We start from the raw sequence: 21,124 nt of genomic DNA, 5'->3' as shown, positions 1-21,124 counted from the left end.
GTGCACGGTGACGAAATGAGACTTGACTCGAGGGCTTCCTGATGGATGATGAATGAACTTTTCGTAGTACACACTGCACCTTTGGGGGTTGCAACAACAGTTGCAACTATCTAAAGTTGACAGAGACTTGGTTGATTTCCAACAGAAATTCTTCCAGCCTGATGAAACCCTCCATTGGAGGATGTAATGAAACATGTGCTCTCTCTCTCTCTGAATCTTATGACTCCAGATTGGCACCCAGAGGACCAAGTATTTTTCTTTTATCACCCTCAGGGTTTAGGATAGTACACCAAATCACAGACGACTCCTTTTGTGTCTACAGCCAAACTCATAGAAGTGCCCCAAACTTTTGTTTGACTGATGCCAGTCGAGTCCTAAAATCACCATTCTCTCCTTGGCACAATCCTCCAGGACAAACTCATTAGTTTGGGGAAACAATACATCCTGAAGTGGATCTTGATATCACTGTTCTGGAGCCTTTTAATTGAGATGGCTACTGTTCTGATGCATGAATAATGATGGCGTAACCTCGAGCCGTACGGGGCATCACCCATGATAATTGCTGTTAATTAACACGTCTTGCAGAGTAACAAACACCTAAGAAACTGTGAGCACTACTGTGAGCGGAGTGAAGGCAGCCACGCAAGCTGAATGAACAATATGAGAGAGCCTTCCAAAGTTCAAGAACTGAAACTCATTAAACATCTCCAAACGATTCTTGGAATAATTCAGTGACTTAAAAATTCTTGAAAATGTTCCAGGTACCTAAGAGTTTCATTTTTTTCGGTGTCAATCTTCCCGTACATGTACATTTTTCAAACTTTGCCATTATGTAACTTATTACAAAAGGCAATTTTCAGGAGAAAATGAACTTACTTTTCATACCATTAGAAACGGCTGTCAAAATTTCTCTTGACACCCTTTAATGGAGCTAGATGTTAACCCCCCCTCTCCTCATCTGAGATTTATCAGTAACCTTTTCTCTCAACCCGCTCCCTCAGATTTAATTTCTCCTCCACCTCCTCCACCAGTCGCTCTTCCAGCCTACATAGTTTGATTTGATAGATTTTTAAAGCTGTGGATACGGGCAAAGAAACACTGGCCTGGTTTGATGTCTCGGCTTTGTGGTCATCTTTTCTTTTTTCCCTTTCCTTGCGTGGGTTGGGCAAAATGTTAGGATTGCAGACAGAAGAGACAGGCGGGTTTGCAGTGAAAAGATTGCCATTTTGGGCAGGGAAATGAGAGCGAATGAAAGGATGGGAGCGATGTGGATAAAAGAGGAATACAGATAAAGGTAATACAGAGAAAATGGAGGTTTCTAGATGGCACACATGTGAAAAAAGGAGTGAAGGAGAGGACGGCATGAAAACAAGAAGAGGGGTGCAAGGAGGAGAAAGAAAATGAAAGGGAGAGATCAGGGGCTGAAGAGAGGTAGAGGGATAAATGCACTATTTGAATTATGTAAAATAGCTGCGTGGGAGAGAAGAGGTGTGTGTCTGAGTATTACTGTGACTATGTGGCAGAAGAGGCTGAGCGAGGGAGAGAGCAAAGGAAAGAGCAGAGACAGACAGCATGATCAACATGGAGAACTAAAAACTGCAACCAACTTATATTTTGCATGAAGGTTTTCATGCTGTAGATCTTTCTTTGAAAGGACCGTGCAGAAACAAGGAAAGGAGACATGAAAAGAAAACAGAAAGAACAAAATGTTCAGGGATGTAAAGTTCGCTTTGATATCCTCCTCCTGTAGTTTTGAGAGAATAAATATGATTATCCAAGCAGGGCTTCCTCGATAGGTGGCCAGCCTGGCGTTATTAGACAAGGGATTGTTTCATCTTCAACTGGTAGACATGTGCAACACGATGTTGACTTCTCGTAACTTTGTCTTTATCCGCCGTGGGCGAGGAAGTCCAGTCCAAAGACTGTGCCGTGTTTGTACTTCCCTTTTTTTGAGCCACGCTAGCTCCGGTTCCTGAAATATCTCAACAACTACCAGATGAGTAACAATGAAATCTTTTTGTGCACACAGTCATGGTCCCCAGAGGATGAATCCCAATGACTTTGGTGCTCCTCATACTTTTTTTTTATCTAGCTCCACCAGCAGGTCCACATTTTCACATATCCAGTGAAATCTACCGGATGGACTGTCAAACAAACAGAACACAGGCCGCACAGGCAACGAATCCTAAAGACTGAACTGAGTGTCGTAAATATAGACACGTGCAGTTATTATGAGTATATAACTTATGATCATAAACCAGCAAGTCGACAGCCAAACATCAAGCAAGTGATGTAACACAAGACATAGCAGCCAGATAATAACACTCACTAGTCCAACAGCGAGAAGCTCGGCGTCTGTCTTTCAGCCTTTTTATTTAGCGAAGCACCAATGTCACCAGTGAGCACAACGTGAGCTAACAGCAGCTACAGTTCTCAGCACTTTACTGTCCACCAAGGAGCACACAGAGGACATCAGAGGGAAAAGCAGAAAACATTTATTTTCTCCATAAAATATGATCCAGTTCCCGAGCAAAGAGTGGGAATGACACCGTTCACCTGATTATTTTAGAAATATAAATGTAGACATTCACATTAGTTGTACTTTGCATAGTAGAGCATCTGAAATTTAAACCACTGAAACCTGTTCATACACTGATTTCAATTTTAAAGCTCCCATTGAGCGGCACGCTGCTGTTAAGGTTGAGAATTATTGAGAAATCTAACAAAATCTTTGAATAAGGTTTGATTGCATTTCTGTGTTTCCGTGTAGTTAAGGTCAGAGAACATGCTGTTGATGGTAACTGCTGAATACTTGGTATTTGATGAAAAAGCCAATATGGACTTGATTTGAATTTGCCCAGGGACCTTTGTCACATGTCATCATCCCAACCTCTCTCTTTCTCTCTCGCCACATTTCCTGTCTGCATCTCTATTGTTGCTATTAACTAAAAGCAAAATAAACAAAAATAATCTTTAAAAAAAGATAAAATAGGTCCAATATCAATTCATACCAACAAGATTAATTTACGAATTTGTTCCAAAGGCATGATGATAACTTTATTTTATAGCAAATGTATTATATAGCAAAAGAATTACAGACAAATTACAGTATATATATATGTATATGAGATAAAATTGTAAAAGAAAAAATGAATTTAGGGAACAAAAAAGAAATTATTAGAAAGTTTTAATCATCAACATCAACTTTTAAAGGCAGTGGAGAACAGCTTGGCTTTTATGCCTTTAGGTGGTCACGCGTATAGCAAAATTTTACAATTTCATTGTACAAGCAAGTATAGAGATGTATTTTTCAGTCAATCCATGTCCTGACTGATAGACACGCAATGAGATTTGTAATCCTGTGAAACACCAGGACCATTTGTGGCCATCTCAAAAAGTCACTTTCATCCTCCGCTGCATGTACAGGAGTTTCACCTTGGGGGACACTCCTACAGAGACGGACATACAGCGGCGCTGACATTTTATTGAATTTTTTGAACATTTGGTGAAAGGACAAGAGGGACGGGGGGAGGTGAAAGTCACGTAGGCATTCACAATTCACTCCTTTTGATGTCATTTGTGGATAAGCCAGGCCTCCTGTGTTCTTCTCGAACTGTACATCCGCACTACCTCCGTCATCCATCAAGCGCAGGACAGGAGTTTATTCCCTTACTGGCCAATTCAGTGCATTAGGCACCGACTCAGTGACGGAAGTCAATAAGTGCTTTGTTTGTTTAATGCTCGCTCCTCTCTATCCATGCATCTCCCGGTCCCTCCCCAACCTCACCGTGCAGACTGTTAACATTTGCCTCATCTGACGTCCAGACAGAAAATCTATCTCTCCGATAGTCTCTCGCCCACTTCGTCAACCTCCTCTGCTCCTCGGATGAAGGTGTATTTGAGTGGATGTGTGTGTAGCAGCAGTAGCGCTGGCGGATTGGTGTGACCCCGCGTGGTTTTATATCTACCTCGCTCACCTCTGACCTCCATCTAGTGCTCATATTCTTCTCTGCGCTCTTTCATTCCCTCAGGCAGACTGTCAATAACAGCTCTCCCGTAGCGGTTGATTGCCGTCTCTCTCTTCACATCCTCTCGCTCTGCCCGTGTCCTCTCCTTCACTTTACATCTAATGTCTCCCTTCCGCTGATGCTTTCACGTCTCTTACCTGTCGACCTCTTCTCTTCTCTCCTCTCCGTCTCTTAGATCATCGCGCCCGGCGGAAGAGCATAGCCACCGGGAAGCAGCCCAGCATGGAGGTCCCTCCCACTGCCCCCCTTCAACCCTTCCGACAATCTGTGAGTAACCCCCCCTGTTCCCGGCCTCGCTCGCTGCCTCCGACCCTCTCGCTGTCCCTCCTCCCTCCTCCTCCCGCCCTCGGCCCGTCGCACACCTGCGGCCGCTGGGCCAGCGGCACCCCGCCTCACCCTTTCCCCTTCTCCCTGGCTGTCTCCCCCTCCCTCGCCTTTTGCCAGCAGCAGCAGCAACAGCGGCAAAAGGGCTCCAAGAAAGGGCCCGGCACTCCCCCTTTGCCCCGCTCGCTGCCCCTCTCCCCCTCCCTGTCCTTCACCCTGCCCCACTCGCCTGCCGCCTCCTCCTCCTCCAACCCCTTCTTGTACTGGGGCGGAGACTGGAGGGCTGCTGGTTCGAGTCCAGTGGCAGGAGGAACGTTTATTGCACCACTGCCCCCTTTTGAGGTATGTGACACAAACATGGCTGAAGCAGAGACACTGGCTACGTTCACACGCATGTTTAAATGTTGAGATAACCGAGGCTCAAGGCTGCGTTAGTACATCTTAAAGGATCATACCGGGGTGTTTAACCATTTCAGGCAGCCATTGGTCTCCATTCATCTACCAATGGTATAAAAAACCAATTAGCAGTTGCATAATCTGCATTAACGTTTATCAGAGTCACTTCATCGTTTGCGTGATAACTCATTTAAGTGCAGACTGACTTAAAAAAGCTGCGCTGCCTTCTGTTAATTTGTTTGCTCGCGGAATTAAAAACTCATCATTAATGATATCATAATGAAATAAAAGAACTTCATGAATATGTAAAACACACAAACACACACACACAAACCTCTCAGATTTAAGCAGACGAGATGAAACAAACAAGACAAACCATCCAGGCGAACAGGAAAAGGCAATACAGAACAAATGAAATAAAATGCCAGAATAAATAATGTTGCCTTTTATATCCCACCATTACCCCAAAAACACACTTTTTATTGAATTATTTATTACGTTACGGTGTTTTTAAACTTCTGTGTTTTATATAAGCACTTTGTAACTGTGTTTCTTAAAAGTGGTTTATAAATCAAGTTCATAATTATATTATTATGCAATGTAAGAAAGAAACAGAAGTAAACGCAGGCTTGATGTTCACCGTCTCCTCTTGCTCTGAAATGAAACCAATGGGGTGACACAAAAATATGTTTAGGTTCACAAACGGTGAATGTGATTTGTAGTAAATGGATTTAAACACCTGGTATGATTCTTTAATGTCAGCCAAAAAGAAGAATGATTACAAAAAACTAAATATGCTGGTACATTTATTCCAGGGATCATCACATCTGTTTTTATACCAGAGACAACTTCAGTCAAAGAGAGGCGAGAAGAGCCGGCCACCAAACACTGCTCTGTTTGTAGACAGAAATAATCCGTTTATTGTTTTATTCATGGCAACAGAAGCTCAATCACAAGGTATCAAACCCGCACATGAAAAGGCTTAAAGGACAGATTAGTGTCTTTTTTAGTTTATGTCGCTCATCTCCTTTCCATTGTTTCTGCTGGCGTTTGGACATGTGGCTGGAAATAGCAGGACTTTGTGTTGTCCATACAGCTTCCACCGACTTGCCAGATAATCCACAGAGTAAATGTGACACCTTAGTGTTTTAATATCAATGTTTCAGGTTCTCTGATTGAATGAAGGAGCAGGGAGAGTATCATATTGTGAACTGACAGTCTCTTTTTCTGTAAATCACCTGACACTTACAGGAAGAAATGGAGATATAATCCCTAAAAAAAGTATTTTTAAAATCTCCACATACCCACCTTAAAAATAGCCACAAGTACTAGTATCACAAGTCATGTTACAGACTTCGATGTAAGCCGTGGTGTTGTCTGCCCCTGAGAGACTTTTGATCCCCGACTTTAGTCTTTAAGGCAAGAAGGGTTCAATCTGAGGCAACTGGACTTGGTTGTAGATCTGTAGAAGACGTTTCACCGCTCGTCCAAGAAGCTTCTACAGATCTGAACAAGAAGAGAAAAGACATGTTCACAGATGTACGTACATACAGTGTCAGTACTCTTGTAAAACAGCACCAATCTTTAGCAGAAGCTGTCTTAAGGACAAAACTATGGAAACAAAACTCTTAATCTTAAAGCTCTCTTTACTTGCTGTCATTGCATACAGAAACACAACATTACAAGAGACAAACATATATAAGCATGTTGGTGTACTTGAATGATCAAAAGTAACATCACTAAGATGAGCATTTATATTACTGAGCTGCAGCTGATGGTTCTTTTCAGCCTACTCTCATGTATGACAATGAAAAGCATCAAATCTTCATATTAAACAAGCTGGAACCATTTCTGCTTCATAAAACAACTAAAAAGGTTATTTAATTTTCAGTAAAATTAATGGATTAATCAGCTAATCAGCTCTACTGTTTTATATGATTGGATTATTATTGTCATTATTATTACTGATGCATTAAGGTGTGAGTAACATTTCACTTTTGGCGGAGCTAGTTTAAACTGTTACACGTACACATTTAAAATGTAATTTAACACAGTTATATGTAACTAAAGCTGAAAAATCGATGTCATGGAGTAAAAAGGACAATATGTTCCACTGAAATGTGGAATGATATATGTATAAATACAAAATTTAGCTCAGTTTACTTCATCTCATGTATCACAGTTAGTCAAAAGATTTAAATGACGCGAATATTCTCCGCTGACCTGACGTGAACCCGAAGGCGCCAACATGAACATGACGCTGACGTTCCACCTTTCTCGCTCTTCATTGTGTTTTATTGTGACTCAGTCTTTTCCCCTCTGCCGCGTGTATCGAATACTTTCACTTTTTTGAGACTTAAAGTGTCAGACGGAGCGGCTAATCGAATCAGATTTAGTCATGCAGGCTATTAGCTGGGAACCAGCAGATGGAGCCAAGTCTTTAGTCATATCCTCAAGACAAGCTTCAAAGCCATTTGACTCATGCCAGATGACGAGGTGTCATTTCCCTCCAGTCACTCTCGCACTGAATAAACGCTCTTATGCTATAGGTATGTAAATTACTGCGAGTCTTCAGGATGGACCTGAAAGCTTGAATGGGTGAAGCTTCTCTGAGGTACAGCGGTTACAAAAGAAAAGGTGGTATTTCATGCATGAAGTTACCTTCACAGCCAACGCTTCAAGGTTAGAGTGTGAAAACAGCTTAGAAATGTGACATTTATAGTCCACAAACGTTAACAATGGCATTGGTTAGGTTTTGAAATGCTATTAGTGGGCTGGAAATTCATTTAGACGGCAAATGTCACATCTTTTTCATGTCGTTTTTACTTTATATAAGTGACACATTATGATATAATGTTGATTACAGACCATGACATGCAATATAATATGTCTTAAGTGGAAATTATGCTACCTTTTAGCCACAAATGTTTTGTTTCACTTGTTCCCGTTTGGAGCGGATCAGTGTGCAGAATACGGTTGTAAGAGCTGGTCACGATTCAAGTCTGTCCAATCAGGTTTGTTTTTGGCAGGATTGTCCTGTAAACCAACAGTCAGTCCCCAAAACCTGCACGTGCAGCCCCGATGTTCAAAAGCAAACACACAGAAACCGTTGAACCCACGCCGGATGTGCACTTGGAAGCTGTATTCATACAGTGGAGTGCCTATAGGCTGCTTTCACCACAAACTAATCACCAAAGATGAAGTTTAAGCTCGTGACATGTTGGATCCAGTGTGAGGAATGTTTATCCAAACACTACAGAGGTGTCACATTTGCAATCAGTTCCTCCTATTGGATAAATCAATAGGAATAATAAATATTCTTTTGTCAAATATGTTTTTTAAAAAAAAGACAAAAATCATCAAAAGCACCATGATAAAACTATTAAATATGCAGTTGTATCATGGCTGTGGCCTGACATACCATTGCCGGTTGTCATGGGAACACAACACACTTCCTGCCTAGGGAGTTTGTCAGGATAAAATAGTGACAGTCAGAGCGAGAGATGGAAAGATTTGACAGTAGCAGAGCCCAAAGAAACGCTGATACATCTCATCTCATCCCTCAGCACAGCCTGACAGCAGGACCGAAGCTGAGCTGACCAACGATATATATATATATATATATATAAAAATCAGACGACTTAACGAACGAGATTATCCATCATCGTGCCACGTTACACGTTTCCAAGATCATATATGTGCAGAAAACAAGACAGGAAAACAGCCTGTCAGTGCAGTCGGGCCTGCAGAATGTGCCGTGAGACCATTTTTCATTGTTGTACACCTTAAATTTAAAATGACAGAACCACTTTTAATATATCAGCACATAAAATAGTATTAATTATATATTTTAAGTGTCTGTAAATAAGATTTAATTGCTTTATCTGTTATCTATGTCCCATGTACAGTACTACTTGGCACTTGTCTCCTCTCACATATCACAAATGTTAGTATTGGGACTGACCCCGAGTCATGTTGTGCCTCATCAATGATTCATCTCCTGCTCCAGTGTCTCAGACTGTGCGATGTGTTCATGTAACGAAGCTGGCGTAGGACAAACTGCTGCAGCCCTGTGTGAGATTTACAGTGGCGAGCTGGTGGTTGGACTGTACGGCTCACCACTGCCCACCACAGGATCTGTGACAACACTGCAGCTCTCTGTGACAAGTGGACATGTGTGGGTGTATGATTCCTTGTTGATAATAAATCTACCTTGTGCTCTCCCCCATCACGCATCATGTGTTTCATTTGTGTGTGCCTCCACCTGATTTTTATGTCACTGAAATATACGACACCGGCTCCATCATGGGGATCATCTCTCTTTATTTCACCATCACGCATTAATCTTCTTCCTTAAACCATTCCTGACACGACCCATCTTTTCACCTCTGGAACTTCGCACCATGCCCATCCCACCCTTCCTCCATCCTTTCGCCTCTGTTGTTGCTCTCCTGCTCCACCCGCTCCAGAGTTTCCTCAGTAGAAGGTTGAAGGGCTCGATCAAGAGGGCTAAGAGTCAGCCCAAACTGGACCGAACCAGCAGTTTCCGCCACATGATCCTCCCCCGCTTCCGCAGTGCCGACCAAGACAGGTCAGTGTCAGTGTCAGTGTGTGTGTGTGTGTGGCGTGATCTGCTGTGTTAACCTATGAACACTGTATGAAATCTGTGTATGAATGTTAATGACTAAAGCATCTTTCTCATTGAAACAGGATGTTGGGCTGTGGTGGGAGAAGTAATTAGATATTTTAACTTCGATAAAAGTACTAATACAACAATGTAGAAATACTCTATTACAAGTAGACGTTACAGATTACAAGTTCTGCATTCTCTGCAAGAATGTTACCAGCAAAACGGACTCAAAGTATCAAAAGTAAAAGTACTCTTACTTGCAAAATAATGTTCTTTATCGCAGATATATTGTTGCATTTAATTATAAGATTATTAATACGAATATTTTAATGTTTAAGCAGCATTTTACTGTTGTAGCTGGATAACATGGAGCTGGTTTAAACTACTTTATGTTACTCCTTTGAGTTAAGGCCTCCTCCTAAGGGTTGCAAGTTTGAGATGATTAATGTGAGAGGAAATAAAGATAAAACTCATTTCTGCAACACACATTTATATTCATATATCTGACGAGGGCTAATCTTCGCTTGTGTTTTTAAAAATATCGGATAATTAGAAAAATCTGTCGCTCTCTCTCAACCTCTTTATGTCTCTGCCTCTCTCTATCTCCATCTATCATTGTTATAAACTCTTGTTTATTTCACACTCTCGTGTCCCACCACAGTGTCACTTACAATTAAAAACACTCAGCACCGGCGCTGTCTCTCTGTTGGGGCAACGAGGAAAAAAAAAAAACTTCACCCCCTCCTCCTCTCTCCATGGCAACCAGCAGACAGCCATATGGCGGCTGTACAGACCATAATGAGTCAGTGGGAGATTTGCTTAATTATACCTCCTCTGTATCCTGTACGTAGTCGTGGCGGCACAAGAGGTGCACGGCTAATTTTAGATGAGAAAATTTCCTCAGAGTGCCGAAAGTTTTTGTTTTTAAGGAGAAAAAGTGAATAAATCAAAGAATATTCTACGTGGAGTTTGAAGTTTTCCGGTAGCTGTCTAACAATTAGAATGAACTAAATTGTGAGTGTGACCTCAGGATTGTGTATTATTTCTAGTTTTTATTAACTTTTAACCTCTTTTTACTAGAAAACATCTCCTCTTTCTCTACAGCTCATGAATCATAGAGGTGTTTTATGGGGAATAAATGAAAGATTTTTAGCTAAATTGGTAAAGAAAAGGAGGTGTCCTCAGTATATAATGATTATTTTCAAAATGAATTAATGAAAAGAGAAGCTAGAGTTTAAATCTGTGCCTGAAAAATGACTTTAACAATGAATAGGTTGTCAAAATGTTGCCAGTTCATCAACGAATCCTTTAAATCGACAAGTTGAATCGTTTCTAAGCTTTAATTTCGTCCACTTGGTCGATCCGTAAGCTCCCGTTTGAAAGCTACAGACAAGACTCTAACTTCAAATGTGAACAAGGTCATTGGGATAATCTAAACACGGGGCCAGGTGTCTGCCAAAGAACGTTTCCACATGATTTATTCATTTGGGAAGAGTTGGTGGATGTCTGTTATCCCCGGCTGGTCTGAGGAGACGCACAACGGACAAAAAAGTCAAGAGCCTTGTGAAGTCGAGGTTGTTTTCACAGCTCCTGGTTTTACTCTGGAGGTTTTCTGTCAGGGATGTTGGCGAACATCTGCAGCTCTGTTCATTATTATTCTCTCTCTCTGCTTTTTTTTTTTTAAATCTTTATTTATCCAGGGAGGGTTTGCTAAGAACTCATATCACTTCTCAGCACGGGCTGAAATTCATGCAGCCATAAATGTCTGAGCCTCTGAGCTCCCACAGAGCCTCTAAAACTTAGAATGATATATATCGTTTCACCTTTTTTTTAAAAATTACTTTTAACTGACTGATCATGCAAATGTGCTATGGGTTCCTTACAGTACTGTAGCTCACCTTGTCATATAGCTCCTAACTCTACATATACTGTATATTATAGCCTGTTTTTGGGGAAAGGTTCAGTGCTGTTTAATGTAATTTGGAGCCCTGTTCTCCATATTGACATTATTCATTCATCTCTTGAGTGCTTTTTCAATTAATAAATTAATTGGTTTGCCTATAAAATGTCGGTGATGCCTTTAAATCACCTTTTCTGTCCAAAATCTGAAGATGTGATGCCTTTAAATCACCTTTTCTGTCCAAAATCTGAAGATATTCACTTTGCATTTGTTACACAGAGCAGAGAAAAGTTGCAAACGTTTGGTATTTTTGCTTGATAAATTATTTGAACTGTAACCTTGTGAAGCAGCTGGATACAGAAGATCAAGAGAGATGATGATGATGATGATGATGATCGTGATCATCATGATGATGATCAGCGCCCTGTGAGGAACTATTGGCACACGTTGTTTAGCAGTAGGTGTGACACTGCGAGAAGTGTCTGTTCACTTGAAAGCACCAATGGTGTCTCCTAAAGAGAGCGTAGATGCCACTTATATATTTCTTCATTGAAAGAAGTCCAAAGATCGCCACTGAAGGCTTTTTTTAATGGACAAGATATTCTCTTCTCCCAACCCATAGATCTGATTCTGTGAAGATCTTACCAAGTTTTTTTTTTTTACGTTTCTGGACTTTTCTAAACAGTTTCCAAGCCTCTGGTCAACTGAAATGATGATGAACAAAAGTTTTTGGCTATATTTGGATTCTTTTATCATTCAGCCTCACATCACTGTAATCTTATAAGAGCTGCAACGAACATTTCTTTCCCTTTCACGCGAATGTTTGACCTTCTTCTTTGTTTAAATGGCCTCAAAGTTCTTGCAGATGTTCTGTCGACGGACCGCTCGTCTAAACGTCGCAGCTCTTCTTAGACAAGACGACAGTTTCAGTTAAACTTCTTCGTGTAGCGTCGGTTGTTCTGCTCTAGTTCCACCGAACGTGTTCTCGATATCGCACCGTTTTGTTCCTGCTGATTGAACCCTTGTTCCTCTCTCTCTCAGATGTGTGTTTCTTCAGTCGTGACACGTTAGATCAAATTTGCAAGGTGTGTGCGTGTTTGTGTGTTTGTGTGTTCGTGTGTGTGTTGTCTCTTCTTGTTCCACTCTTCCTGCACTCCATCTCCCCCCGCCGAGACCCTGCATAGACCTTCTTCTACCTCCAGCTCACACATCCTCCTTTCCCTCTAATCCGTGCTCTCACTTTCTTCCTCTCCAAAGGATTCACTGTTTACATAATGAACGTGATTTCCTCTGAGAGGTCTCCTCTCTCCATGTCCCCACCCCTCACCCCTTTCAGTCTCTCCTCCTGTCACATCCTCTCATGACCTCCCCCACTCTTTCTTTCTCATTTTCTCCTCTGTATTCCCCTCAATCTGACTCATTCCTTTGGGTCTATTTTTATCTCTCTCTCCCCCTCTCTCTCTCTCTCATGTTTCTCTTCTCTCCCTACGGTCCCGTACGTGTAATCAGTGCTGTGTTGATGAACGTTATGATATAACGGTAGACAAAAGCAGTGCGAGCGCAGGGAAGAAGCAGAGATTGGGACGCAGCACGGAGGATTATACAGCATCTTTTCTAGCTTTCATCTCCATCCCCTCTTTTCTTCTCCGAGGGGTTTCATCACACCTGACCGTGCCTCCTCCTCCTCCTCCTCCTCCTCCACCTCCACCTCTGTGCTCTCTGGTTAGACTCACCGTGTCATCATACGTCTGTCTTAGTCCTGGTGACTGTCTGCTGAGCTAGCCTGTGATTTTTACATGCGTGCATCTGTGCGTGGGAGTGAGCGTGTAGGTGGGCGTGATGGACGAGCTTTGAGCAGAAACCCTGTTAGTATGAGCCTTTTGCGTACGTGTGTCAGGATTGATGATATCACGAAGAATCTTCAGATATTCTGTGTAGATTTTAAAATTGATTGTAACACACCGTGAAAGAATATAGTTTGGATCGTGTGCAATAGCTGATCTGATGCAAACAAATCCAAGAAGTTCACGATGAGCTTTTCAGAATAGAAAATCAGAGTCTGTTCTGTCGACTGCGTTGACATCTTTTCAGAATAGAAAGTTTCAAAATGTTCATTATTTTTCTTTGCCTGAAGGGTAGCATCTCCTCTTTCTCTCTCTCTCTTTGCCTTGTAATGACAAAAATGATGATTAAACATTATAAAGTCATTGTATTCGTTCACACAGATTTAAAAAGATGTGCTTATGTAGAAATCTGTGTTTTTATACTAGGAAGTTATTCCTGCCTTTCCACATGCAGGCTATTGTATGAACGGTGCAAGCTTTCATATATTTTGTGTCATTTTCTGATGTTTAGGCAAACAGATGTTTTGTTCACAGCCGAAGGCCTTTTCTTTTTGGTGCTAGATATTCATAACATAGATATTGGGGATGTGTTAAAAGCCCCTTTTCATACACATTGTGCAGCACTCATACAGCTGTTTGTTAGTCAAGATCACAAATCATAATTTCCCCCAGGAGGCTTTATAATCTGTGCGGCGTGCGACAAGCCTCCGTCCTCAGATCTTCAGACACCTAACACTCCAGTTCCTTTTAAACAAAACCGAAGCGTAATGCCACCTTCCTCTCCTCTCTCTCTCTCCACATCTAACCACAACTCTCACTCCTCCCAGGACCCGTTTGATGCAGAGCTTCAAAGAGTCCCACTCCCATGAGTCCTTGCTGTCTCCCAGCAGCGCCGCAGAGGCGCTGGACCTCACACTGGACGAGGACGCCATCATCAAACCTGTTCACTCGAGCATCCTGGGACAAGAGTACTGCTTTGAGGTGAGGCCTGAGCTGCACGGTGTGTGGACCAAACAGCGGCACACAAACTCTCACACATGAGTAAATAACACGGAAAATGTTGTTCCAGCCTGACAAGTGACATTGATGTGAATTGAAAATTACATTTTTTTTTTTTTTTTTTACAAGGAAACTGAAATGAGCCCTAGTCCCTTACATAATTTGCTGCAGGAGTCTGTCATCTTTTTTTCATCACCTTTCCATTAGTGGAACATGACAGAGGTTGAGAGTGAATACAAGACATTGTTTTGGCGCCTTAGTTGCAGTCTCCATAGTTACTAATGGCTGTGGTTGTTGAATTTACCATTGGCTATAACCTCAGGTGACTACGGCATCGGGAACCAAGTGCTTTGCGTGTCGCTCAGCTGCAGAGAGAGACAAATGGATCGAGAACCTGCAGAGAGCTGTCAAGCCCAACAAGGTGAGGGGAGAGAAAGGGATGCGGTAGAGGAAGATATAAAAAAAAAAAGGATGATCCCTCTGTCTGTGTGTCTCTCTCTCTCCTCCCCGTCTCCCGTTGTTGTCTGTTTTCAATAAGAGCGCACCGCTTCATTTCTCTGTGTGAACTCCATCCTCGTGTCTGTGTGTGTCTGTGTTGAGCAATTTAGTCGCTTCTCCAGAGCAAATATTAAAGCTGCACGAGGTAGTGTCACAGGGTGGAGGATCCAAAACCGCCTCTGTGAAAAACTTTGATATCCACAAATCAGGTAATGTGATGCCTGTAAATCACACACAGCGGGCTCATGTTTTCCAAGCCAGCGTGTCTGTGATACTTGTCTGTGATGATAAAGGAAAGGACAAGAGGGTAAGTGCAGGTCTTTTTTTTAAACTCTGGGCCTCATGCAACAAATATTTCATGAAGAGATTTATTCTTACAGGCCACATACAAGTAATGTAAGAGATGTGTGGCATACAGATAGTCTGCCACAGGAAAGAAAACAGTCATTGACCACAAAAACCAGTCATAAATCTTGCTCTAATGCTTGAACTAAATCTATAAAGACACGCCTTTAACTAATAAGGTATGAATAGTTAATGCAGGCTTATGTGACACGGGTGAAATTAAATAGATATGATAAAAACAGACGAGATATTTGCACAAAATGTAGAGAAACTGGAGATTAAAATGTTCTGGACTGTTCTGTGGGGCTCATATCACATCCACCTGTCCATTAGGGTCGCAGTGGGGTTGGAGCCCATCCCAGCTGACTTTGGGGCGAGTGGGTGGGTGGGTACACCGTGGACAGGTCGCCAGCTCATCGCAGGGCACAACCATTCACACTCACATTCAACGGACAGTTTAGAGTCACCAGTTTACCTGTTAAGTGTCATGTCTTTGGACTGTGAGAGGAAGCCGGATTACCCGGAGAGAACATGCAAACTCTGAACACAGAAAGGCCCCGGCTGAGGTTCGAAACCAGGAACCTTCTTGCTGTGAGGCGACAGTGCTGGCTTATATGGTAATAAATGTAATTATAGTAACAAATATGAGTATTTATAGATCCCAGCTTGCTCTGCTCAGTGGATTAGACGGATGTTATCACAGTATATCTGACAACATGTGAAGTCTGTTCATTAATTATGTTAAAAATTTAGATTTAACAGTGTCAGTTTCTGATCTCACAGATTTTTCTTTATTATTTTTTTTGCATCTATTGCAATTAACAATTTGGAATAGATTAACTTTTGTTAAATCTAGTTTTGAGGTTTTTTTTGTTGTTTTGAGTAAATTTACGTGTTCAAAAATTAAAAATACCAGAATCAACTGAAATCAAACGTACCTACCCCCGTGATGAACTGGCGACTTGTCCAGGGTGCACCCCGCCTCTCACCAATGTCACCTAGGATCAGCTCCACCCCCTGCGACCCTGATTTAAGGATAAGCAGTTACAGAAAAAGGATGGATAGAACTATGTATCTAAGACAAACTTAATCAAGGGTTAATATCCATCATGGATTTCCGAGTTATTGAGGTTTTACAGATTTGATTTGTATTTCAACAAAGCAAAATTCTCGCAGCTGCCTCGGGGCGTTCTCTGCAGGTCGCTGTCCACTGTGATCCCCTGTTACACCTGATAGCTTAACATCACCGACTGCAGGCTTTAACATTACCCCATCTAATATCTCTGTGACTGTCCCCTTGACTCCCTTTTTAGCATCTAACCTTGTTGCTCTGACCACACACTGTTGGCAGCTGCGGTATTAATATATTAGTTTTAAGTCTGTCCAGTTAGTTTGATGCTCGTCACAGAAAATAAATAAGCATGTGTGAATGTTCTTGCATGAGGCCCAATGTCAGAGTGTTCCTATCTGACACCAGATTGAAGTTAATTAGTGCAGATGGGAACGTCTTCTTCTTTGCAGCTCTGTTGAATGATTTAAGCAGATATGATATGATGGTGTATTTTCACATAACAATCTTTCCTAGTGCAGCTTTAAGCCGCTGTGATTTTATTTCCATCCTCACAGCTTTAAAAAAAAAAAAAATCTCAGTCCTTCATATCGGCGCAGAGTAAAACCAATATCCTAATTTTTTATAGATGTGTAAAATTGTCCCATATCTCCCTTCTGTGTTATTTAGTGTGCAGGCATGTGAGATATGCAGCTTGAAGGCAACCAGGGACTAGGAGTTATTAAGCCAGACTGAGATGAAACATCATCCGAGTTGAATGCCTCGTCCAGATGCTCAGGCCATGGGGGTCCTGGCTGAGTCATGGAGCTCCAAGGACTCCACACAGAGGCTCTCTCTCCAAAAATCATGCCCCTCCCTGCCTCCTACCCCTAAACAACACGCACCGTGCATCTCAGACCAGATGCATCGACAGAGATAAGACTCACTGCAGAGAAAAGGATTTTCATTATGCTTCTTAACTTTCTGGAGCTTTTTTTTAATTCCCTCTTTGAGCTTTTTGATTGTTTGTTTTTTGTTCAAAAGGAGAGCAGCCACTTCACCCCCCGCTTTAGTGTTTTATTATTATTACTTCTTCTTTTTTTTGGGTTAGTGAAATATGACAGAATCTAGGGGAGATGTAACACAATATCAAGAACGGAGAACTCGAGCCCACGCTGGTGCCGATGCACTGTATGTGCACGAGCAAACTGAGCCGCCAGATGTCCAGCACATTCAAACTCAGAGGTTCGGAATTAATTATGCCTTGTGTTTGGCGCTGGTTTATCAGAGAGAATACAAATGGGGAACTTAAGAACTGTGCGTCGAGCTGACGCTCACGTATTGAACCGTCTAAATTAGGATTTAAATAGTCTGAAGCAAACAGGGGGGGGTAACGACAATGGCATTTGAGCCCAATTGAAATGACTCAACCCCACCCAAACCCCCTCGTTCACTGAAACATCACTCTGCAATCAACACGACGCTCTCTCTCCTCCCATGGGGGGATGTCAAATATAGCCTGGGCTTTGTGATCATGATTAGGAAGTGTAGCTGTCTACAGAAACATTACCACCATTGTTTGTCCTTCGTCTTTGCAGCAAACGTGCTTTGTGTCATTTGTGTAAAAAGAAGTGTTAAGTGGATTACTTCCACTGTCCTCCTCCTCCTCTCCTTCACATCCTCTGCTATCTTTCTTTTCTGTGTCGCCGTCGTGCTGTTTTCTGTCTCTGTAATTCAAATCCAGAGTTGAGAGCAATTTACCAAATACAGCCTCCCCAATACACATGAGCTCGACCGCCATGTCACCAGCCATTTCTTTCCTGTCATTTACTCTGTTCTCCTGCAGGCTGACCTGCTGTCGCCCTGTATTCACACGCACACACTGTCTCTGTTTCCACATCCCTCAACTTCCTTTGCTGTTTGTCACGCACTGTATCATCCTCTCTCTCTTTGTAAAGCTTTTTTAAATGACTCTATTATTAAATGCACTTGACCCTCTTTTGACCTGACTCCCATCTCCACACAGGACAACAGCCGAAGGGTGGACAATGTGCTCAAACTGTGGATCATCGAGGCCCGCGAGCTTCCAGCCAAGAAACGCTACTACTGCGAACTTTGTCTGGATGACATGCTGTACGCACGCACCACCAGCAAGCCCCGCACCGACACCGTTTTCTGGGGCGAGCACTTTGAATTCAACAACCTGCCAGCTGTACGCAACCTACGCCTTCATCTATACAAGGAGACAGACAAGAAGAGACGCAAGGTAACAGAGAGATCCGTCAGGTAACATGAAGGTCGCCAGAACAAAAACGAGAGAGAGGCTTTGTACTAACATTTGGTTTGTTTTAGCTTTCTGTTGTTTAAAGCTTTAATCACTTAGATATAACCTAAAAGTGACTAAAGTTATCAAATGTATAGTTTCAGCTCATCATATAGCTGTCAAACACACAACTTTGACTTTAAAGCACACTGTAAACAACCTGTTTAGCAGTTAGAGATTAGATGTTAAAGTCGGTAGAGACCAAAAACAGAGCAAAAAAGGAAAAAGAAACTCGACTCCGGTAAATGATAATGTTGCTCGGTAACAAAACCAAAGAGATGAGAAGAAGACAGAGGAAACATCACGTGAAATTCCTGCATTGTCATTTAGTAGCTTTATTATAAAATAGCCAATAGATAATAAAAATCTGTGTTGGCACTGCTTTTGACTTTGTCATGTGCTTCATTGGCTTCACGACAAAATGCAATGTTTTTGTGTGCAGACTCCAAAAGAAAGAAAAAGCATAACTGACTGAAGTTTTTATGAAGTCATGGATCAACAACCCTATCAGAACCATGCAGATACACGACATTATGACCATTTTAGAGCTATTTTACCCCTTTACGTTCTGCCACTTTTAAAAATAATACATTGATTAAGCCAAAGAATGAATGGACAGTCACAAATGGAGATAATTTCTAATCTCAATTTAGTGGCAGCACCATAACAAAATAACTAATGTCTAGCTTCAAATGACACTGCAGGGATGCAGCGTTAGTCTTGTTACTCATTACTTCGTCAGTGCTAAAGCTTTAAATGAACCTGCTTCTGATATTTCAGATTATTTTTGACATTGTAAAGATGTTATGAGAGATAACTTTTATTGTCGACTAATATCTTCTTTGTTTCTCTCAGGAAAAGAGCACATACTTAGGGCTTGTAAGCATCCCCATCTCAAGCATCACCGGACGTCAGTTTGTGGAGCAATGGTACCCGGTCATCCAGCCCAGCGTCCTCACAAAGGGAGCTGGTGTCGGAGGAGGGAAGATCATCAACGCATCCCTACGCCTCAAATCCCGCTTCCAGACCATGAACATCCTGCCCATGGAGCTGTACAAGGAGTTCGCGGAGTACGTCACCAATAACTACCGCACCATGTGTGCTGTGTTGGAGCCAGTGCTGAGTGTGAAGAGCAAAGAGGAAGTAGCCTGTGCATTGGTGCATATACTGCAGAGCACAGGGAAAGCTAAGGTAGGGACAGCTCTATGTGGAAACATCTGATCTAAACCAAACCTGTGTATAATAAGCAGCCATAACTTCGTTCTTCCTTTCTACAGGACTTCCTGTCAGACATGGCGATGTGCGAGGTAGACAGATTCATCGACCGAGAACACCTTATCTTCAGAGAGAACACTCTGGCCACCAAAGCCATAGAAGAGTACCTCAAACTGATCGGACATAAGTACCTCAAGGATGCTATAGGTGAGCGAGAACGGTGGGAGGATGTCACCGTATAAATTACCTGCACAATATATACACCCGCATGAAACACATTTCAAATGCAGGAGATGAACTTTTGGAAGTTGCTGGAATAACGAAACTTTTAATTAAAGGGAAAAATCTCTCGCCCCGCTTTCTCTCAGCCTGCCTCAGTGTTTGTGCTTGAAGAGAGAGTTTAGTTTTATAGAGGGAATTTTATCATTTTCGACTATATCCAGAGTCAAACTTTTTTTACATCCGTGCACGGAGAGAGGTTATATATTGAATCGTGTGTTTAGCCGAGTTCAGCACAAGTGCCTGATGTCTGTCAGATCAAGATGCAGCTCTTCTTAAAAGTGGATAAATGCAACCTCCCTAAAGGAAGAGAAGGGCATTTAATATATTGTTCTCATTAGCATAGCTGTATTGCTGAATGTTTTAACAAGCACATACGAATCTGAATGATTCCGTTGTAAGATTCTTTACGATTTGGTGCCCCCAGTTTCCGATTGTAATTCACTTAGACACCACTTCCTTTTGAGTCTCTTAGTTTCTGCCATTCTGTCCAGAGAGGCTGCTGAGTCCAGTTATATTGTTCGCTCATCCAGCTCGGGTTCTGGCACAACACCAGGTCCACCCTCACTCCAGGCCTGAAAACCTCCTCCTCCTCCTCCTCCTCCTCCAGGGGGTCGAAAGCTGCTTTGCCAGTGGTGTGAATAAAGATGGTGCTCCCAGTCTGGGTAGCACAGACTGAACTATCTTAGCAACAAGTAAAGCTTTTTGTCCATCAGAAAAATCACAGAGCGGCCGGAGGACATCAGAGGGGAAACCCAGAAAACATTTTCTCCATAAAATATGATCCAGTTTCACCAAAATCAGTGAAATAGTTGGTGACTTAGTGTTGTTACAGAGTGAAAAAACAGGCGTCCAGACAATTCCACAGTAAGAGAAAGCTGCCTCTCCATATTCTATTGTCTTAACAGTTGGTACCGTTGGCTAAATATGAAGCTGCTAAACCATTTAGAGCTTTGTAAACATAAACATAATTGGAAAATTCTAAACGAGACAGGAAGCCAGTGCAAAGATGTTAAGATGGGTGTAATATGCTTTCTTTCAACCTGTATGTCTTAAATCTGTGGCAGCTGCATTTTGAAAAGCTGAGGTCCATTCACTGATTTTTATTTCTTTATTTATTTCTTTGGTAATCAGTTAAAAGAGCATTGCAATAATCCAGACGAGAGAACACCAACACACAAATCAATTTCTTTGCATCAGGAAGAGCAAGACATGGTCTGAAGTCCCTTTGTCCTCATTTAATATGAAATAGTTAGACATCTAATATGTAATACACTCACTAAAGATTCTTGAAG

The 21,124-nt window shown here is 42.0% G+C and overlaps 1 protein-coding gene across 8 annotated transcripts in view; it reads left to right on the top strand.

Moving 5' to 3' along the window:
- The window catches only part of syngap1b (synaptic Ras GTPase activating protein 1b), a 132,037-nt gene that overhangs the window by 83,203 nt on the left and 27,710 nt on the right, over positions 1-21,124 (top strand). For 7 of the 8 annotated variants that reach the window (XM_019279106.2, XM_019279103.2, XM_019279102.2 and 4 more), the window contains 7 exons: positions 4,204-4,295; positions 9,218-9,339; positions 13,950-14,103; positions 14,444-14,542; positions 18,039-18,278; positions 19,191-19,526; positions 19,613-19,757. In XM_019279106.2, coding sequence (XP_019134651.1) covers positions 4,204-4,295; positions 9,218-9,339; positions 13,950-14,103; positions 14,444-14,542; positions 18,039-18,278; positions 19,191-19,526; positions 19,613-19,757 — 1,188 coding nt within the window. Of the gene's footprint in view, positions 1-4,203; positions 4,695-9,217; positions 9,340-13,949; positions 14,104-14,443; positions 14,543-18,038; positions 18,279-19,190; positions 19,527-19,612; positions 19,758-21,124 lie in introns of all 8 variants that reach the window. The other variant, XM_019279110.2, reaches the window with a different exon arrangement.

This window comes from Larimichthys crocea, chromosome XIII, assembly GCF_000972845.2.
Source record: "Larimichthys crocea isolate SSNF chromosome XIII, L_crocea_2.0, whole genome shotgun sequence".
Taxonomy (NCBI): Eukaryota; Metazoa; Chordata; class Actinopteri; family Sciaenidae; genus Larimichthys; species Larimichthys crocea.
This window is presented reverse-complemented; position numbering and strand designations above follow the sequence as displayed.